General features: G+C 41.0%; 1 protein-coding gene across 1 annotated transcript in view; it reads left to right on the top strand.

Annotated features, from left to right (window-relative positions):
* The first annotated feature begins 287 nt into the window (after nucleotides 1–287).
* MDH1B (malate dehydrogenase 1B) overlaps nucleotides 288–18,756 on the top strand; it is a 58,601-nt gene continuing 40,132 nt past the window's right edge. The window contains exons 1-5 of the mRNA XM_056111974.1: nucleotides 288–349; nucleotides 4,940–5,052; nucleotides 12,774–12,908; nucleotides 13,107–13,249; nucleotides 14,829–15,325. Of these exons, the coding sequence (XP_055967949.1) occupies nucleotides 328–349; nucleotides 4,940–5,052; nucleotides 12,774–12,908; nucleotides 13,107–13,249; nucleotides 14,829–15,325 (910 nt within the window). The 5' untranslated portion in view covers nucleotides 288–327. The remainder of the gene's footprint in view (nucleotides 350–4,939; nucleotides 5,053–12,773; nucleotides 12,909–13,106; nucleotides 13,250–14,828; nucleotides 15,326–18,756) is intronic.

Raw genomic sequence — 18,756 nt, 5'->3', positions numbered from 1 at the left:
GTCCCCGCGAGTCGCGCCTATCGCGAGAACCTACGGGTCGCATTCTAGGTCAAAAAAGCCGACGTTCTCGAAGGTCGGGCAAGGGTTTCTTTAGAAACAAGGACGCTAGCGAGAAGAATGTCTCGTTCCGTTGCTTGCCGCGACGGAAACGAGAGTGACTGCGGTTTCTAAGTGCGATGTATGACCGTGTGCCCCTCCACTTCACCGCCCCCGCGGAGCCCATGCTGGCTCGCGCCTTCTCGGAGTGCGCCTGCGCCAGCCCCTGATGCTGGGTTGCCTGGAAACCCCCGAGACGCGGTTCTGTAGCCTCTAGGGGGCGGCTGCTCGATGGCGAAATTCGTGCTGGCGGGTGAGTGATCAGATCACTCAAAACACTGACAAGTTGTTACTACCTCCTACTTCCTCTTCCAGTTGCAGTTCCCAGCCTCGGTGGGGACCGCCCCAGGCTCTCTTATGGATTCCGTTATAGATGTTTATTGGACTCTGGGATTCTGCAAAGCAGTACTAGACCCTGGAGAAACAGTGTAGGGTGGAGGGGGCGTGGAATGGTGAGGATAGAGAAATGCCCCTGACTTCGAGGAACGTCCAGTCGTATGAAGTAAAAGGACCATGTAAACAAGTAATTCTGATACGGATTCACAACTTCAGTGAGAGATATACATGGGGGCTCTGGGAGAAGTTAGAGCAGCCCATTTTGTGAAGGTTTGGGACCTGAAAGTCATACCAAAGAGACATTGACATGGTTGTTTATTTAGAATATTTCGGATTATCCACTGATGGTACTGGAAAATAATGGTAAGCTAACTTAGAAGGAATAATTGTGTTTGTAGCAGTGAGAAGGCAGGGTTCTGAAGAGCAGTGGCTGACATTATCCAGGATGGCAGGACCTTTTTAGAGGGACTGATTTTTTTTTAGCTAAAGACCTAAAAAAATGAAATGCCTAAAAGAGAGGAAATAATTTAGGCATGGGTAATAGGAAATGGAATTAGAATAAGGAAAGCTGGTTTGGTAATGATAATTGAGAATACAGAATAAGAGAGCATCACAATAGAGTTAGTAAGAATGGAGTGAAATGCATGGAAGACAGTATCGTAGACTGAAGCCAGAGTTAGGTAATGTACCATTATTATGAGTCACGTTCAGTAGTTTAGACTTTAAAGTACTTGAAAGGTTTTTGGAAAGAAAGAACATGATCAAATTTGTGTTTTATCTGACTATTGTTGCTGCTGTGTGGGAAGAGAAAGGCTGGATGCCAAGAGATCAGTTAGAAGACTTAGACTATAGCCGAGAAAGAAGATAATTGAGTCCTAGGCTAGGATGAGAGAGTGGGAATGAAATAAGTAATTGGAGAAAGAGGCGAGAGGCAGAATCTACAAATTTGATGTCTGACTGGGTCAAGAAAGTTTGAGAAGAAAAATAAAATTCTACCAAAGCAGTAGTTTGAATAAGTAGATAGATAAGGACTCACTGGGGGGGGGGGGGGGGGGAGCAAAAGAGTGTTCTTACTAGTTTGAAAACTCATAGATAACTAATAAAAAAGAAATATTTAATGGGATAATGATGAAAAGACATTATGGACATGCTGAGTCTATGTTGATGAGGCATACAGAAGGAGATGAAAAAATACAAGATATAGATTCTATGTAAAGATGTAGGTCTAAATTTAAAACATAAATTGCTACTTGAAATATTGGCCAGAAAGAACATGTAGGTGACGTATTAAAATGAAATATTTTATAGGATGTTAGGCTTATTAATAGGTTAAAAAAAAAAGGACCTACATAAAGAGATGATAACCTTTCAGCACCTGTATTGCAAACCATAATGCCCAAAAGGTGCAGGGATGGAGAGGGAGGGATAGAGGGAGAGGGGAGAGAGAGATAGAGTGATGAAAGAGAGAGAGAAAAAGGATAGAGAGAAAGAAGAGAGAGGAGAGATTGAGGGGAGAAGTGCTTTCTATATAGGCAGACTGGGAGGCCGGGTGGATTTTTCAGGAGGAAAATGGAGAATATTGGTGGTGGGAAATGTACTCTGGTAAAGGGATGGGTGTTGCAACATTGTATGACCAAAACTCAACCATGAACAAGGTTGTAAATGTGTATTTCACAGAAATTTAAATAAAAAAATTAATTTTACCAAGGAGAAAAATTAAAAAAGGAAGATAGTAATACAGTGAGGAATGGCCAGAGTAATAGAAAGGAAAACAGAAAAATGCCCTCACTATAGTGGGTATTTTAAAAGGGTAGAGAGCAACAAATTCTGCCAAGGACCAGGGTCAATAAGAAAATAATTCTTAAAGTACATATTAGAGGGACTAGAGCAGGTACGGTGCTTGCCTTATACATGGTTGACCTTGGTTCTATCCCTAGAAACAACATATGGTCCCCTGAGCCAGACCAGAAATGATCCCTGAGTTTAGAGCCCGATGTAAACTCTGAGAACCACTGGAATGTGGCCCAACAAAACAAATAAACAACAAGTTCCTGGGATTTAGTAAGATAAAGGTCCTTAGTGACTGTTAAGAATTGTGGGAAAGGGGCTGGAGCAATAGCACAGCGGGTAGGGCATTTGCCTTGCACGCAGCCAACATGGCCGACACAGGTTCGATTCCCAGCATCCCATATGGTCCCCCGAGCACCGCCAGGAGCAATTCCTGAGTGCATGAGCCAGGAGTAACCCCTGAGCATCGCTGGGTGTGACCCAAAAGGCAAAAAAAAAAAAAAAAAGAATTGTGGGAAAAGCCAACTTGAAGCTGGGTGAGAACTAAGTAAAGTGAAGAAGAGGGCATGGCAAGTATAAACAACTTTTTTGAAAAAAAAGGCAGGTTTAAGGCAATAAATTAAAAGGGCACATGGGCCTTTATATAGGATTAATTTACATATAATGAGTATGTTTAAGTATAATAGAAAAGAGCCCCTAGAAATGGATCACTTGCATTTGGGACTAACTGGAGAAGAATGTTGTTGGATTATACTTCTAAGCATTTTAGGGTTAACATTGATTTGTTCTTTCTCCTCCCACAGGGAGCTTAGGTATATTGAGTTACACCCACCACAGTGCTCCCGAGGCACACCCAATTCCATCAGGGCACTCCCAATCCTCACTGTTTATCTTTAACCTCTCCATTGTGCTCTTCTTCCCCTATCTGTTATTCACAAATATCTCCAAATCAGACACTGTAACTTATAAAGTCAAATCATCTGATGGCTCTGAATTTTTGTATATGTAAGTAAAATATTGCTTTTTCTCTTTCCGTTATGTCCTTTGCATACTTTATTTTAGAGCAATATCCTTTTTGTATAAACACAAGAAGGTAGTAAATGGGAGTAAATTGACTCCAAATAATATTGACTCCTGAGCATCTGTCATATTGACTTGACCATTGTTCCTAACACTCTGAGTCCCGCTGAGGGACATGGATATTCCCAGGGCAAACCATAAGCTACCCTTACTTCAAGCAGGGAAAGCCTAAGCACCATAAGAAGTATGATAGATTAAGAGTATGGTCATGGAACAAACTTTGTCATGACCCTAAAAGAAGTAATTGAATAAGGACCCTGTTGGGGTTAGGAAAAGCTAAAGTGACTTGAGGACTGTAGTCTGGGATATATAGAGAGATGTCCCCAGGAATAGTCAGTCACCTTTTAAGCTTAATCTAGGGTATAGATAAAAACCTATATCTCTTACTGTGTTCATACAAAAATGACCAGAAATATTAAGAAGTAAATTTAATATGATTATTTAGATGGATTACCAGCAAAAGAAAGAAGAAAGCAATGTGGCCTTAGATGGAATTCCACCCTTGAGTGGATCTCCTAGTAGGAATCTAGAGTGCTGGAACCACTACATGAAATTCTGTCCTTTGGTGCATCTCCTAGAAGAATTTCCCCTGAAGAGGAGCTTTACATCTGTTCACTGTTTATGTTAATGTTCTACCAAACCTATGTGTAATTGCTGCTCCCTAACCCTTCATGATTATTCTAGAATAATGCTGAGAGATTTGAATAAAGGGCCACTAATTACCAGCCTGTGGCCCCATTCCTTTATCCTTAGGCCAGGGAGACGATCATCAGAGTACTCCAGTCAGCTCAGGATAGTGACCAAGACAAGGATGTTAAATAGATATGAAATACATACTGCCAACTACACTTGTCTATACTTTAACTTCTCACCTATGATTTCTTCCAGAATCATCTAACCATGCCAGAAAATAGAAGTTATAACTCAGATTTTTCTCTCTCACTCATCTTGTCCTTCCTTGGTATATTCTATCACACATAATAGATCTGCCTGTGATTTTACTGTTGTCCCTCACTTCACAATGCTTTTTAGTGGTTACTAATGAATAATTCACTGTCAGAGGTTCATGCTAAATAAATAGTATAACAACATCTTAAATGAAGTGAGGTCTAGCATACTACATAGGAAGAGGAAATATTTTCTTTTTTTTTTAAATTTAAACACTGTGGTTTACAAATTTGTTCATAGTACAGTTGTTACAGGCTTTTGCTATTCCAACACCAGCCCCACAGAGGAAAGGAATTTTCAAATCTATTTTTCCTTTCTACATTCTATTAAAATTCTAACCTATAAAGTTTGTTTAACTGGAGAGGTGGGTACACCTGATGGTTCTCAGGGCTTATTCCTGGCTCTGCACTCAAGGATCATTCCTAGCAGGGTTTGGGGGACCTTATGCAGTACTAGTGACCAAACCTAGGTTTAGCTACATGTAAAACAAGCACCCTATCCCATTCTACTGCCACTCTGGCCAGTAATTTCTGTTGTTTTTATGATAAAAACCAAAATGTTCATGCATACAATGTATTATAAAATATGACTATAATCTATAATCATATGTTAAATATCTATCTAAATATTTAGCAAATATTAGGTAATTTCTGCATGACAAAAATAACATTGCTAATTTGAACTCTTTTAGGTAGAGCAGATTGCCCATATTATGCTAAAGCAGAAATTTTGGCAGACTATTTACACAAGAATCTTCCTGATTTTCAGATACATAAAATCACACAACATCCTAATGTTTGGGAGGTAAGAAGCCCCTTCAGTTTGTTAAACTTACATATGTACAAAAATATGTTCTAATATGATTAGCTATTATATATACAGTAAGCTTTAAATAATTAATGTTTGTGTGCTACTGATATTTTAACACTAATTAAACAAATCCCTGCCTCTCAGTTTCAAAACATTATGTTTTTTCCAAATTCTTAGTAGAATAAATGAGGCCATAACTTGTAAGTAGAATACATTTGGCTGTTTTTCCCCCTAGAATCCAAGTAACATCTTACACTGTTTAATTTTTCATCATCCTTCTGTATTGATTTCCAATGGCATGAAACTCTTGTTTATTGAAACACTCTTCTCTGGATCTCTGTTTCCCCAGAAACAGATTGAGATGGGATTTGGGTCAAGGTGTTGCTTTTCTTAGGAGTGCCTGTGAGAACATCTTGAGAGGAATATGGGAGTAGGACTGGAAAATAGAAGAAGCTGAGCTGCAGCAGAGTTGCAGCAGAAGACTCAATTTCTCATACAGGAAATTCAAATTTATAGGGCCCTGTAGAAGTATCCCAAGTTAACAAGCAAAGAGACTGGACTTTTGTACCCAAAGCAAACAGTCACTGAATACAGACTACCCCAGACAAGTGGCTTGACTGTAGGCTAGAAAACTATCTTTGGTTGATATCTGCCTCTGGAGAAAACTGGGCCATCAGCAGCCGAGTGTACCTGGATCTTTGGTCATGAAGAACTATCCTGAAAATGTGTGTGACAGGAACTACTCAACACACCATTTACACTTTTTATATTTATATATCTCATGTAACAAGGATATCTCAGAACAGATCTCTGGTTGGCATTAATTAAATGAACTATAATTTCCACTGCTTTTAATTACAGGGTTATAACCAATATTAAACCTTTCTTTCCTATAATTCACTATGAAATTTCCTTAACTCTTTAAAAAATAAACTCTTTTCTTGTGTTACTGGAGTGGTGGTAAGCAGACTAATTCTTAATTCTACTCCCTTGTCTCCTAAATTTATGTATTCTACCTATTGTGGTAAAATATTACATTAATTTGTGGTGTATATTACATCCTGAAAAGCTGGTGCCCCATCCTTGCAAAATATCAACTCCAAACTGGTGTCTTCATCTTTACCGCTTTTCCATTCCTCTGTCAAACTTCAAAGTGGTATAATATATGACAGGGCTAGTAGATCCCATGGTTATATGCCCAGTGCCTCATTATCCTTTACTCTAAATTGGTTCCATTGGTTCAGAGTGAGTTAATGCAAAACAATATGCTGGTAGATTAAAATTGTTTTAACAATCCTCTATATTAACAGGGTTCTGGCCAAAAATCCTGACAATAGGAAAGGCAATTATCTATAAATTTAATAGAATAAAAATAATTTTATTTAAACTTTCTGGGGTGGAAATGATGAAATATAACTTTCCCTCAAAAGATTGGTTGGTAAGGACAGTAGACACAAGGACAAGGAATATTGCCCAATAGTTGGAATCCTGCCTCATGAGCTGGGGAAGAAGGCAGCTAGAATAGAGAAGGAATCACTAAGTCATTGATGATTGAATTGTTCGGGATGGGAAATGTGTGCTGAAAGTAGATAAGGAACCAAATGTGATAGCCTCTCAGTATCTATATTGCAAACTATAATGCCCAAAAGTAGACAGAGAGTATGGGGAAAATTATCTTTCATAGATGTAGGGCTGGAGCTATAGCACAGCGGGTAGGACGTTTGCCCTGCATGCGGCCAACCCAGGTTTGATTCCGCTGTCCCTCTCAGAGAGCCCAGCAAGCTACCGAGAGTATCCCGCCCGCATGACAGAGCCTGGCGAGCTCTCCATGGTGTATTTGATATGCCAAAAACAGTGACAACGTGTCTCACAATGGAGACATTACTGGTGCCCGCTCGAGCAAACCGATGAACAACAGGAGGACAGTGCCACAGTGCTGCAGATGTAGGCAGAGGGTTGGAAAGGAGAGGGGGGAATACTGGGGACATTGGTGGTGTAAAATGTTCACTGGTGGAAAGATGGGTGTTTGATCATTGTATAGCTGAAACTCAAACATGAAAGTTTTGTAACTGTTTCTCATGGTGATTCAATAAAAAAAAAAGACTGGTTGGTGTCTTCAAAGGATAGTGCTCATGTTTGAGGGTTAACATTGGTGTCTCCTGTTTGTCACACTAGACATCTCATAGCAGCAATGACAAAATCAGCTCTGGTGAGTGAAGGCACAGCATCCCATTATGGATCTGCTGGGCTTTGTGATAGTGTTTTCACATGGATGGGGGCACTACTCCTGGGTCTTTTTTAATCTCAGGATTCTGCCTTCCTCATTGCCAGGGAGTTCTTTTAGAAGTATCATGTCCTTTAACATCACTAGTCTAGGATAGATACCCTGGGTTCTCTGTTATTCTGCAACTCCTCACCAGGGCATGCCTTGTGACTTTGTTGATACTGTTGTAACTTCCAGGATTTTCCAGAAAACATGGTTGGTTGATACATTTTTCAATCTTCCATAACCATATATCTGCTACAGCATGCCCATTTCTATTTTTTTTAAAATCTTTTCTTCAATTTCCTTTCATGCAGATCAGACACTCCTGTTTCATTTCTTGTGAGCAGTAACTTTCTCCAAGATTCTGAAGGCCATTTAAACCACATATGCCTATTCTCCCCACTCCTGCCATGACACCAGTATGCCTGCTTGGGGCTAAAGATCTTGGCTGGTTTTTTGTTTGAGAGTTTTTGTTTTGTTTTGTGGGCATCTCCGCAAAACCATCATTTGGGTCATGCCCAGTAGAGTATTCAGGAGCTACTCCCGTCTCTTGCTCAGGAGTTCACTTCTGGCAGTGCTAGGGGGACTAGCAGGGGAGATCAAACCAGGATTAGCCACATTCAAGGCTAATGCTTTAAGGACTCCACTATATCTCTGGTCCCTGATGGTTTGGGGGGCAGCGAGTAGAGTCTTGCCCCTTCATTGGCCAAGCACTTCGCCAATATCCTTCTGAAATCCTCACAGTAGCAATGTTTCCTTTAAGATGGGATACAGATAGATCTTTAACATCAAGGGAAATTAGTTTCTAAGATTTTGTTTGTTAGATGTTTCATTACACATGCCTCCAAAGAATGTTCCCATGTACTTTATTCATGAGAATGCTGCTGTCTGTTTCTACTCATTGGATAACTTGAACTGTTTATACCAGATGATGACTTAATCTTTAAAAAATGAGGATATTTTTTGTTTTCAGAAGAAGCAAAAAAATATGAAGTGTAAAAAACAGAGCCTTTTCAGCAAGTGGTGTTGAGAAAACTGGTCAGCCATTGCAGGGAAAAATGAACTCAGATGTCTTTCTAACACCATGCACAGGATGCCAAATAAAAATGGATTAAAGTTCTAGATATCAGACTTCAATTCATAAGGTTCATAGAGGAAAATATAGGCAGAACTCTCCATGACATTGAAGCTAGAGGCATCTTTAAGGATGAAATGCCACTAACCAAGCAACTAAAGCAGAGATAAACAAATACGATATTAAACAAGAAGTTTCTGCATATCAAAGGAAATGATGACCTGAATACAAAGACAGCCCATAAACTGGGAGACATTTGCTCACCACTCATCTGACAAAGGATTTTTTTTTATAAATGAAAATTTTAATCAGGAAATTAAATATATATTACTAGTGTTTTTGAACATTTAGGGCTGGAGCGATAGCACAGCGGGTAGGGCGTCTGCCTTGCACGCAGCCAACATGGCCGACCAGAGTTCGATTCCTCCGCCCCTCTCGGAGAGCCCGGCAAGCTACCGAGAGTATTCGATATGCCAGACACAGTAACAACAAAGTCTCCAATGGAGACATTACTGGGCCCGCTCGAGCAAATCGATGATCAACAGGAGGGCCTTTACTTTACTTTTACTTTACTTTCAACATTTACTATAAGAGAGCACCAAATAGAGGGTGTTGTGAGGACCCTCCCAGGGTGGGAGAAGCATGCTAAAAGTAGTCTATAGACCAAACATGATTGCCACTCAATGCCTCTCTTGCAAAACACAGTACGCAAAAGAAGAGAGAGAGAATAATGGGGAATGCCCTGCCACAGAGGCAGTGTTGGGGGGGTGTCTGGGGGGTCGGAAGGATACTGGGACCCGTGGTGGTGGAGGATGGGCACTGGTGGAGGGATGGGTACTTGATCATTGTATAACTGAAACTCAAGCACAAAAATTTATATGTCTATAACTGTACCTCATGGTGTTTTACTAATAAAAAATAAATAAAATAAAATAAAAATAAAATTTAAAAAATACATCAAAAAAAGGAAAAATTAAAAAAAAATAGTACATGACCTCTTACATCTGACAAAGGATTAATATACAAAATATATAAAGCAGTGGTGGAACTCTACAAGAGAAAAATTCAATATGCAACACATCAAAAAACGAGAGGTGCATATACATTTATTATTGTAAGTTCTTCCTGTTGTACAGATCCTTTGATCACTAAGAAATGGCCTTCACTGTCTCTTATGACCTTCTTCACTCTGAAATCGATGTGGTCTGATATTAAGGTGGCTACCCCAGCTTTTTTATGGGAGCTGTTTGCCTGTAGGATTGTTTTCCAGCCTTTGACTCTGAGTCTGTGTTTGCTTTGACTGTTAAGGTGTGTTTCTTGCAGGCAGCAGAATGTTGTGTTCAATTTTCTAATCCATCCAGCCACTCTGTGTCTTTTAATTGGTGCGTTTAACCCATTGACATTGAGAGAGATTACTGTTATGGGATTTTGTCCCATTGTTCTGTTGAAATTAGGTGTATTTGAGGGGCCTGTCCTGTCTTAAAGTAGCCCATTTAGTTGTACTTGTTGCTTCTGCACCTCCAAAGAAACAGTGACCAAAATACAAAGACAGTCTACAGAATGGGAAAGGATATTCACCGAATACACATCTGACAAGGGGTTGATAACAAGGATATACAAAATACTGGTGGAACTCCACAAGAAGAAAACATCCAACCCCATCAAAAAATGGGGCAATGAAATGAACAGAAACTTTCTCAAAGAAGAAATCCGAATGGCAAAAAAGCACATGAGAAAATGCTCTACATCATTAATCATCAGGGAGATGCAGATCAAAACCACAATGAGATACCATCTCACACCTCAGAGACTGGCCCACATTCAAAAGAACAAAAGCAACCGATGCTGGCGCGGATATGGCGAGAAAGGGACACTCCTTCACTGTTGGTGGGAATGTCCACTGGTTCAGCCCTTTTGGAAAACAGTATGGACGGTTCTCAAAAAATTAGAAATTGAGCTTCCATTTGACCCAGCGATACCACTCCTGGGAATATACCCCAGAGAGGCAAAAATGTGTAGTCGAAGTGACATCTGCACTTGTTTGTTCATTGCAGCACTCTTTACAATAGCCAGAAACTGGAAGAAACCTGAATGCCCAAGAACAGATGACTGGTTAAAGAAACTCTGGTACATCTACACAATGGAGTACTATGTAGCTCTTAGAAAAGATGAAGTCATGAAATTTACATACAAGTGGTACAATATGGAAAGTATCATGCTAAGCGAAATGAGTCAGAAAGAGAGGGATAGACATAGAAAAATTGCATTCATCTAGGGGATATAAAGCAACAAAATATGAGATCAATACCTAAGAATAGCTGAGATCAACACCAGGAGGATTACTCCATAACTTAGAGGCCAGCCGGATATTCTAGGGGAAAGGGCAGTTCAGATAGAGAAGGGAACACCAAATGAAAGGTGTTTGGAGGATCCTCCCAGGAGGGGAAATGCATGTTGAATGTAGACTATGGACTGAACATGATTGCCACTCAATGCCTCTTTTGCAGACCACAACACCCAAAAGGAGAGAGAGAACAAAGGGGAATGCCCTGCCGCAGAGGCAGGGTGGGAGGGAGGGTGGGGGGAAATGGGCACTGGTGGAGGGATGGGTATTTGATCATTGTATGACCGAAACTCAGGCACAAAGATTTGTAAATCTACAACTGTACCTCATGGTGCTTCACTAATAAAAAAAAAAAAAACGAGAGAAGAGATAAGCAGAAACTTCTACAAAGAAGAATTACAAATGGCCATAAAGAATATGAAAAAAAAAATGTTCTATAGGGGCTGGAGCGGTAGCACAACGAGTAGGGCATCTGCCTGCCATGCAGCCCACGCGGCTGACCCAAATTTGATTCCTCTGCCCCTCTCAGAGAGCCCAGCAAGCTACCGAGCTACCGACAGTATCTCGCTGCACAGCAAAGCCTGGCAAGCTACCAATGATGTATTTGATAAGCCAAACACAGTAACAACAAGGCTCACGATGGAGACGTTACTGGGTCCGCTCGAACAAATCTATGAACAACAGGAGGACAGTGCAGTGCAGTGCAACATTTGGGCTGGAGTAATAGCAGCAGTTCTACTCCTGAGAATATACCCCAATGATCCAAAAGCACAAATCAGAAAAGATATATACTCTCCTATATTTTTATTGCAGCACTGAATGCAATAGCCATAATATGGAAACAACCCAAATACCCATGAACAGATGACTGGATAAAGAAACTATAGTACATATATTCAATAAATACTATGCAGCCTAAGAAAAGATAAAACGATGCAATGTGGATGGACCTGGACAGTATTATTTGTTGAATATTGTTGAGTGAAATTAGTCAGAGGGAGAGGAACAGACTCAATTTTCTCTCTCATGTGGGATATACAGAAATCTCATAGAGGAATATCAAATGCCCAGTGGCAATAAAAACAAAGAGCAGAAGAACTGATCTACAGTAGAAAAATTGGCACTGGGATAGGGATGAGGGGGATAAGTTAGGGAAGGAAGTACTAGGACAATGGGGGAGGAGAAAAGTGCCTGCCACAGAGGCATGCTGGGAAGTGGAAGGGAAAGTGGGGACATTAGTGGAGAGGAATGGAAATTGGTGAAGGGGTTGGTTTTTGAACAACATATACCTAAAACACAAACATGAATATTTTTGTAACTTTGTAATTCATGGTGATTCAAATAAAAAATATATATTATTACTTTAAAAAAAAGTCTTCAGATAAGTTTTAGCTCATTCATTTGGGAGCTTGTTTGGAGGTCCTAATAGGAGAGTGCAGGTATTCATTCGGGGGAAAGTCAACCTCTTCAATAGTTCACACAGTTCCCAGAGCAGTGAAGGAGGAAGGAGACATTGGCCTAGCCAGCCCAATCAGCTAAATCAACCCTGGCAATCAATGGTGTGACAGATGTCGCAGCCTGATCACCCTCATATCCTAACTCATTAATTTGGAATGGAACTATATTCTGAAACCATACTTACATATTTGGAAGCATTATCAGATGTAAATTGCCCTAGAACTATAAATATTATCAAGAAGAGTGGGGGAATATAGTAGGTTGAATTTTGGGGAAATAATGGAATACTTGACTTTTCTATAAGCTAAACACTTGCACATTATTTATCAGCAAGAGAGAGACTTACATTGCCTTTATATGGTCGAGAATGAAGAGTCTACCTTATTTGATTAATTTGTTGCTTAACTCATCTCCGTTTTACCTGTTTTACAGTTCAATGACATCCAAATTGACTTAGTATACACAGTCGGAATAAAATACAAGCTAACGTTTTTTGTGTTGAATTCTAAGGTATTGAATAGAATTCTGATAGAGATTTAGTAGATGGCTTCACTTGGAATATATTTCAATAGGAATGGCTGAAAGATTTGTGCGAAAAGAATAATTGGAATCACAAAGATTCACCCATAATCTGGAGAGAGCTTTTGGATCGTGGAGGAAAGGGTTTTCTTCTGGGAGGATATAATGAGTTCCTAGAACATGCCCAGGTATTTACACTGATTTATCTGTGTAAAACATTGTCATTTTCTTACATTATTTTAGCTTTTAAATTACTTGTTTTCTACAATATTCCATTGGTTCTTTTTTTTTTTACTCAACTCTGGATTGAAATACAACTTTCCTTACAGCCATTTCAATAAGTTATCTTTTCTTTTCTTTTTTACTTTTTATTTCCTAATATTTAGCTTTACTATGGTGTCACCTCTAGCATGAGATCAGAATTAATGAAGATAATTGCTGAAGAGAACCTGAAGACACATATTGAAAAAGAGCTGGAGGAAAAAGCTCCAAAAATTCTCACCAAGTCCTTGCATGTTTGGATTACCAGGTAGGACAGTCTCAGTCTAGCACCAAGCTATATACATTTTCATGTTTTTTATATTTATTTTAAAATTATTATTGTTTATATTATTGCCATACTGTTAAATTTTACAGCATTTGTACAAAATTATTGTACCCATCACCCCAAAGTACCCATGACCCTTCTCCAGTGTTCCTATGCCACCTCTAGTCTTTGAAAGGATAATGATGTTTAAAAGATAATGATGTTTAAAGGATAATGATGGTGAAAGAGTACCTCAATGTCTTCTCTTTGATTTACTTTGTTTTTTTAAGGCTATACCCAGTGATATTTGGGGCTTACTCCTTCCTCTGATGTCAACCCACTCATTCTGTTTGTCTCTTATGCCATGTTCTGCCTTGTTCTCTTGTTCAACTTTGCCATCTCTTGCCTTTTCTTCTCTTTTCTTTTCACTCGATCTCTGCCCACTTGCTAGCATGGTCTTCACTCTTCTTTACATACTCATTATCTGCAACATTACCTCCCACCCTCCTTCCTTGCTCATGTTTTTGTAACTTTCTTGTTTTTGCTTCTCATTGCCTCATACTTGGACACCAGCCATCTGTGTTGTCACTAGTTCCTCTCTTCTTGTCTCTTTACATACTTTTTGGTGTCACTGCCTGTCTTCCTCCAGTTGGCCCTTTCTTCTCACATGTCTATGTGTTATAACATAGATACTTCTTAGAAAATATATTTGCTATTTTAAAATAGTTCAGATACAAAAATCGAGAATGATGGTGCAGGAGCAATAGCTCAAATTTCTGAAGCACATGCTTGCCTGCAGGCACCTGGGTCTATTCCTGTCACCATATGGTCTCGCAAGCATTGCTGGGAATAATCCCTTCCCTAGCACCACTGGATGTAGGCCAAAACAGAGATAGAAAGAATTGAGAATGATGTAATTATCATATATATGAGACATACTAATATTTAATAAATATTGCATCATATTCAAATGTTTTAAAAACTAAAATGATGTCATACTGAAACTCCTTCTGTACCCCTTCTTAAACTCATTATGGAAATTAGAAACATACAAATGCAAGTTTGTACTGACTTTAGAGATCATTACAACCGTAGTAATGACCTAAACAAGTTTGCTGTTACTAAACTTGTGTTTCGATGTTTGATACTCACCTATGACCATTCTCAGCTGCTTTTGTAAGGACTGGAGAAGACAGTCCCTTTGTAGATAAGGGAATGAAATGAAGAGATGTGGTTAAATGGAATTTGTTTCTGTTTTAAGAGAAAATGAAAGTATGCCAAATAATGTGAAACTATTCTTTTAAATTATTCTTTTGTATATTTTTTTCTTATTTGAAAGTCCTTATAATCTCTGGCAGAGATTGTTTTCAGATGACCAAAGGAAGGAAGAGGTGGTAATGAGAATGTCTTTGTTCTACTTTTCATTGTTGGATTTAAATGTGTCTATAGAGCTGTATCTGCCCATTTCCGATATTTAATCTTAACAATACACCTGCAGAAATCCCTCATAGGAATAAAGGTGTAAAGTGTGAGGGTGGGGAGAGATTTAACCGTTTGTAATCCAGTTCTGCCTTTTCATTAGTGCTTCAACTCCAGTTTGCTGCAACCTCATTCCCATCCTAATAAGTGGTGAAGTGTTTGGAATGCAGACAGAAATTAGCATAACATTGTTTGACAAAAAGCACACAGAAGAAAACCTCAAACTCCTTATGGCAGAAGCTCAGAACTTGGTGTCGCCCCTCCTCCAGAGCATCTCCATTTGCACGCGGGTGGAGGATGCCTTCCGCGAGGCGCACGTGGTCATCATTCTGGATGACAGCACCGACAAGGAGATGGCAACTTTAGAAGACTACATACGAAGCAAGCTGATTCTGTGCCGACTCTACGGATACCTGATTGAGAAAAACGCCCATGATTCTGTGAGAGTTATTGTCGGAGGAAAAACCTATGTGAACCTAAGGGCAGTTTTGCTTATGAGATACGCCCCAAGCATCGTTCACAACATTATTGCGGTGGCCTTGGGGGTGGAAGGCAAAGCCAAATCTCTGCTAGCCAAAAAACTGAAAACTGCTCCCTCCTGTAAGTAAATGAACTTTCCTTGGTTGATTTTTTTTTTTTTTGAAACCTCATGGTCTCAAAGCCGCTTGGAAGGATGCTGAACCCTACAGAAACTTTCTGGCTAAAATTGTTAAGGTGGTTGATTTTTTTTTTAAGGAAGCAACAACATAACACCACCCCTGAGTTATAAAGTGGCTCTCCCCCACATCCCTCCCGTGTGACCTTGGACAACCACTTAGCTTTGGTCACCTCATCTGTAAAATGGATATATTGATATTTTATGTTCTCCATATTAGAATGGAGTTGAGGATTTAATGAGATCAGATTTCTAAAGTGCTTAAAGAGTCCCTGACATGTGGCAAACATTTACAGTGACATTAAATGTGCCAGTAAGATTAGGATAATCTGGATCAGTTTCTACTCTTATTGGTTCTTTAAGTGATAGACCTCAGAACCATAGGAGGATAAAATTGGATTAGAAGGATGGGATCTGAGAGGAGAGATAGCACCGTGAGTAAGGAGCTTACCTTGTAGGTGGATTATCCAGGTTGGATCCCTTAGCAATACATATGGTCTCTTAGCACTGCCAGGAATAATCGCTGAGCACCCTTGGGTATGTCCCCCAACCAAAAATAAATTTTTTAATGAAAGAATAAATGGATTCTATTTTAATGGAAACTTTTAAAAATGGTTCTATCTTAAAAGAAACTTTTTAATGGTCATATTTTAAAAGAGAATGTTATCTTTAAAAATAGTTTTCATATTTGTACCTTAGCTTAGATGTAGTCCATTGTGGATACAAAGGATCACAAAATAGTCTCTCCATCCACTTTATGAATTCTTTTTTTTATGTAGGAGTACTGCTATTCAGTCACTGATTAGCTGATTGAATTGGGCATGAACTCCACCTTTTTTTTTTCATTTTTTATCATTTTATTTATTGAATCACCATGAGAGCAGTTACAAAGCTTTCGGGTCTAAGTCTCAGTCATACAATGAAACACCCATACCTTCACCAGTGCCCATTCTCCACCCCCAACAACCCCAGTATACCCCCATCCCAAACCTTCACCCTACCTGTGGGGCATACGATTTCCACATTACTCTCTCACTACTTTGAGTACATTCAATATTTTGACACCAGATCCACCATTATTATTTGAGATTTTACCCCAACACTCAGATCTACCAAAAAGGCAACCGTAGACAATTTGTTTTCTACTGCTGGTTATGAATAACATATGATATCATGTGGCTGCAGTAGTGGCTGCACAATTTTGAAAGTCCGAAATTTTAACACTTAAATCTGGAGGGATTTCTGCCAAAACCTGCTGGATTCTGAGATTTGTTCCTGAGTTTCTGGGATCATGGCCGTTAAGCAGCTTGATCAGGAGCCAGAAAGGCCATTTGTGGGCGATGACTTGGGGTCTCGTTGGGGTGGGGAGGAAAAGGCTAGCTCAACCCCCATCCTGTGAGGCCCCACGTGTCTCATCACTGAGGGCTCAAATCTGACTGTTCAGTGGCCTCTGGAGGATGTTGGCCACCAAGCCGCCTAAGGGGAGCAGGCGGAGGCACAACACCCTTTCCCTCACAGGGTGGCCGGGCGACAGTAACCTACTGTGGGGTGGGTTTCTCCCAAAAGCCACTGGGTTCTGAGATTTGTTCCTGAGTCTCTTGGATCATGGCCATTAAGTAGCTTGATCAGGAGCCAGAGAGGGTGTTCGTGGGCAATGACTTAGGGTCTCAGGATGGGGAGGAAAGGACCGGCTCCACCCCCATCCCATGAGGCCTAACAAGTCTCGTCACTGCAGGTCCAAACCTGACTGTCCAATGGCCTCTGGAGGATGGCGGCCACCGAGCCACCAAGAGGGAGCAGGCAGAGGGATAACACTCTTTCCCCGCTGGAGTTGCCCGGCAACAGTAACCTACTGTGGGGTCCGGACGCATTTCTGCCAGAAGCCACTGGGTTTCGAGATTTGTTTCTGAGTCTTTGGGATAATGGCCATTAAGCAGCTTGATCAGGAGCCATAGAGGCCATTCGTGAGTGGCAACATGGGTTCTCGTCATTGGGGTGGGATGGAAAGGACAGGCTCCACCCCCATCCCGTGAGGCCCCATGTGTCTCATCACTGCGGGCCCAGAATGTCCAGAGGCCTCTGGAGGATGGTGGCCACTGGGTCACCAAGGGGAACAGGCCGAGGCACGAAACCTATTCCCACCTGGGTTGGCCCAGTGCCGGTAACCCACTGCAGGGACTGGACACATTTCTGCCAAAAGCTGCTGGGTTCCGTTATTTGTTTCTGAGTCTCTGGGATCATGGCCATTAAGTGGCTTGATCAGGAGCCAGAAAGGCTGTTCATTGGTGGTGACTCGGGGTCTCATTGGGGTGGAAGGGAAAGGGCCGGCTCCACACCCATCCCGTGAGGCCATACGTGTCTCATCACTGCAGGCCCAAACCTGACTGTCCAATGGCCTCTGACGGATGGTGGCCACCAAGCTGCCAAGGGGGAGCAGGAGGAGGGACAGCACCCTTTCCCCCCTGGAATGGTCTGGTGACAGTAACCTACTGCCAGGTCTGGACGCATTTCTGCCAAAAGCCACTGAGTTTCAAGATTAGTTTCTGAGACTCTGGGATTATGGTTTTTAAGCAGCTTGATCAGGAACCAGAAAGGCTGTTTGTTGGCGGCAACTTGGGATCTCGTTGGGGTGGTGAAGAAAGGGCCGGCTCCACCCCCATCCCATGAGGCCCCACATGTCTCATCACTGAGGGTCCAAACCTGACTATATAGTGGCCTCTGGAGGATGGCGGCCACTGTGCTGCCATGGGGAACAGGCCAAGGCACAAAACCTATTCCCACCTGGGGTGGCCCAGTGCCGGTAACCTACTGCAGGGACCAGATGCATTTCTGCCAAAAGCCGCTGGGTTTGAAGATTTGTTTCTGAGTCTCTGGGATCATTGCCATTAGCAGTTTGATCAGGAACCAGAGAGGCCATGCCTCCAATTATATAGCTGAGCCGGAGGTGGTTTGTGGGTGTGTCTCCTACATACCTCACTTTTGGCCATTTACTTTCTTGGTAAACTTTGCCCCAAGTTTTTGGGGTCTGGCCAAAGGCACATCAGCAATTTTGGGGTATCTGGAAGCCTGAAGGCACCATCAGGCTGCTGATGCACTCACCTCACAGGTACAGATTGACCTGCTGGTGGCACCATACCCCCTATGAATTCTTTAATTGTGTGTCAGAGTGTGTTCTATCCCTGAAAACATTCCATGTGCACTAGATAAGAATGTTGCCAGACCGGTGTGGGGAAGTGGCTCTTGGCCACCAATCACATGTAGCGGGGAAAGAGAGCACACTCCTTATCGCTTGCTCATGTATTTTACACATATACACATATCTATTTTCAAATTTAAGTCTCATAAATCTAGGGTTCAGTCTCTGAGTCCCATTATA

This window comes from Sorex fumeus, unplaced genomic scaffold (assembly GCF_029834395.1).
Source record: "Sorex fumeus unplaced genomic scaffold, SorFum_2.1 ptg000014l, whole genome shotgun sequence".
In the NCBI taxonomy this organism is placed as follows: domain Eukaryota; kingdom Metazoa; phylum Chordata; class Mammalia; order Eulipotyphla; family Soricidae; genus Sorex; species Sorex fumeus.
Note: the sequence above shows the minus strand (reverse complement) of the source record. Positions and strands in the feature narration are given on the sequence as shown.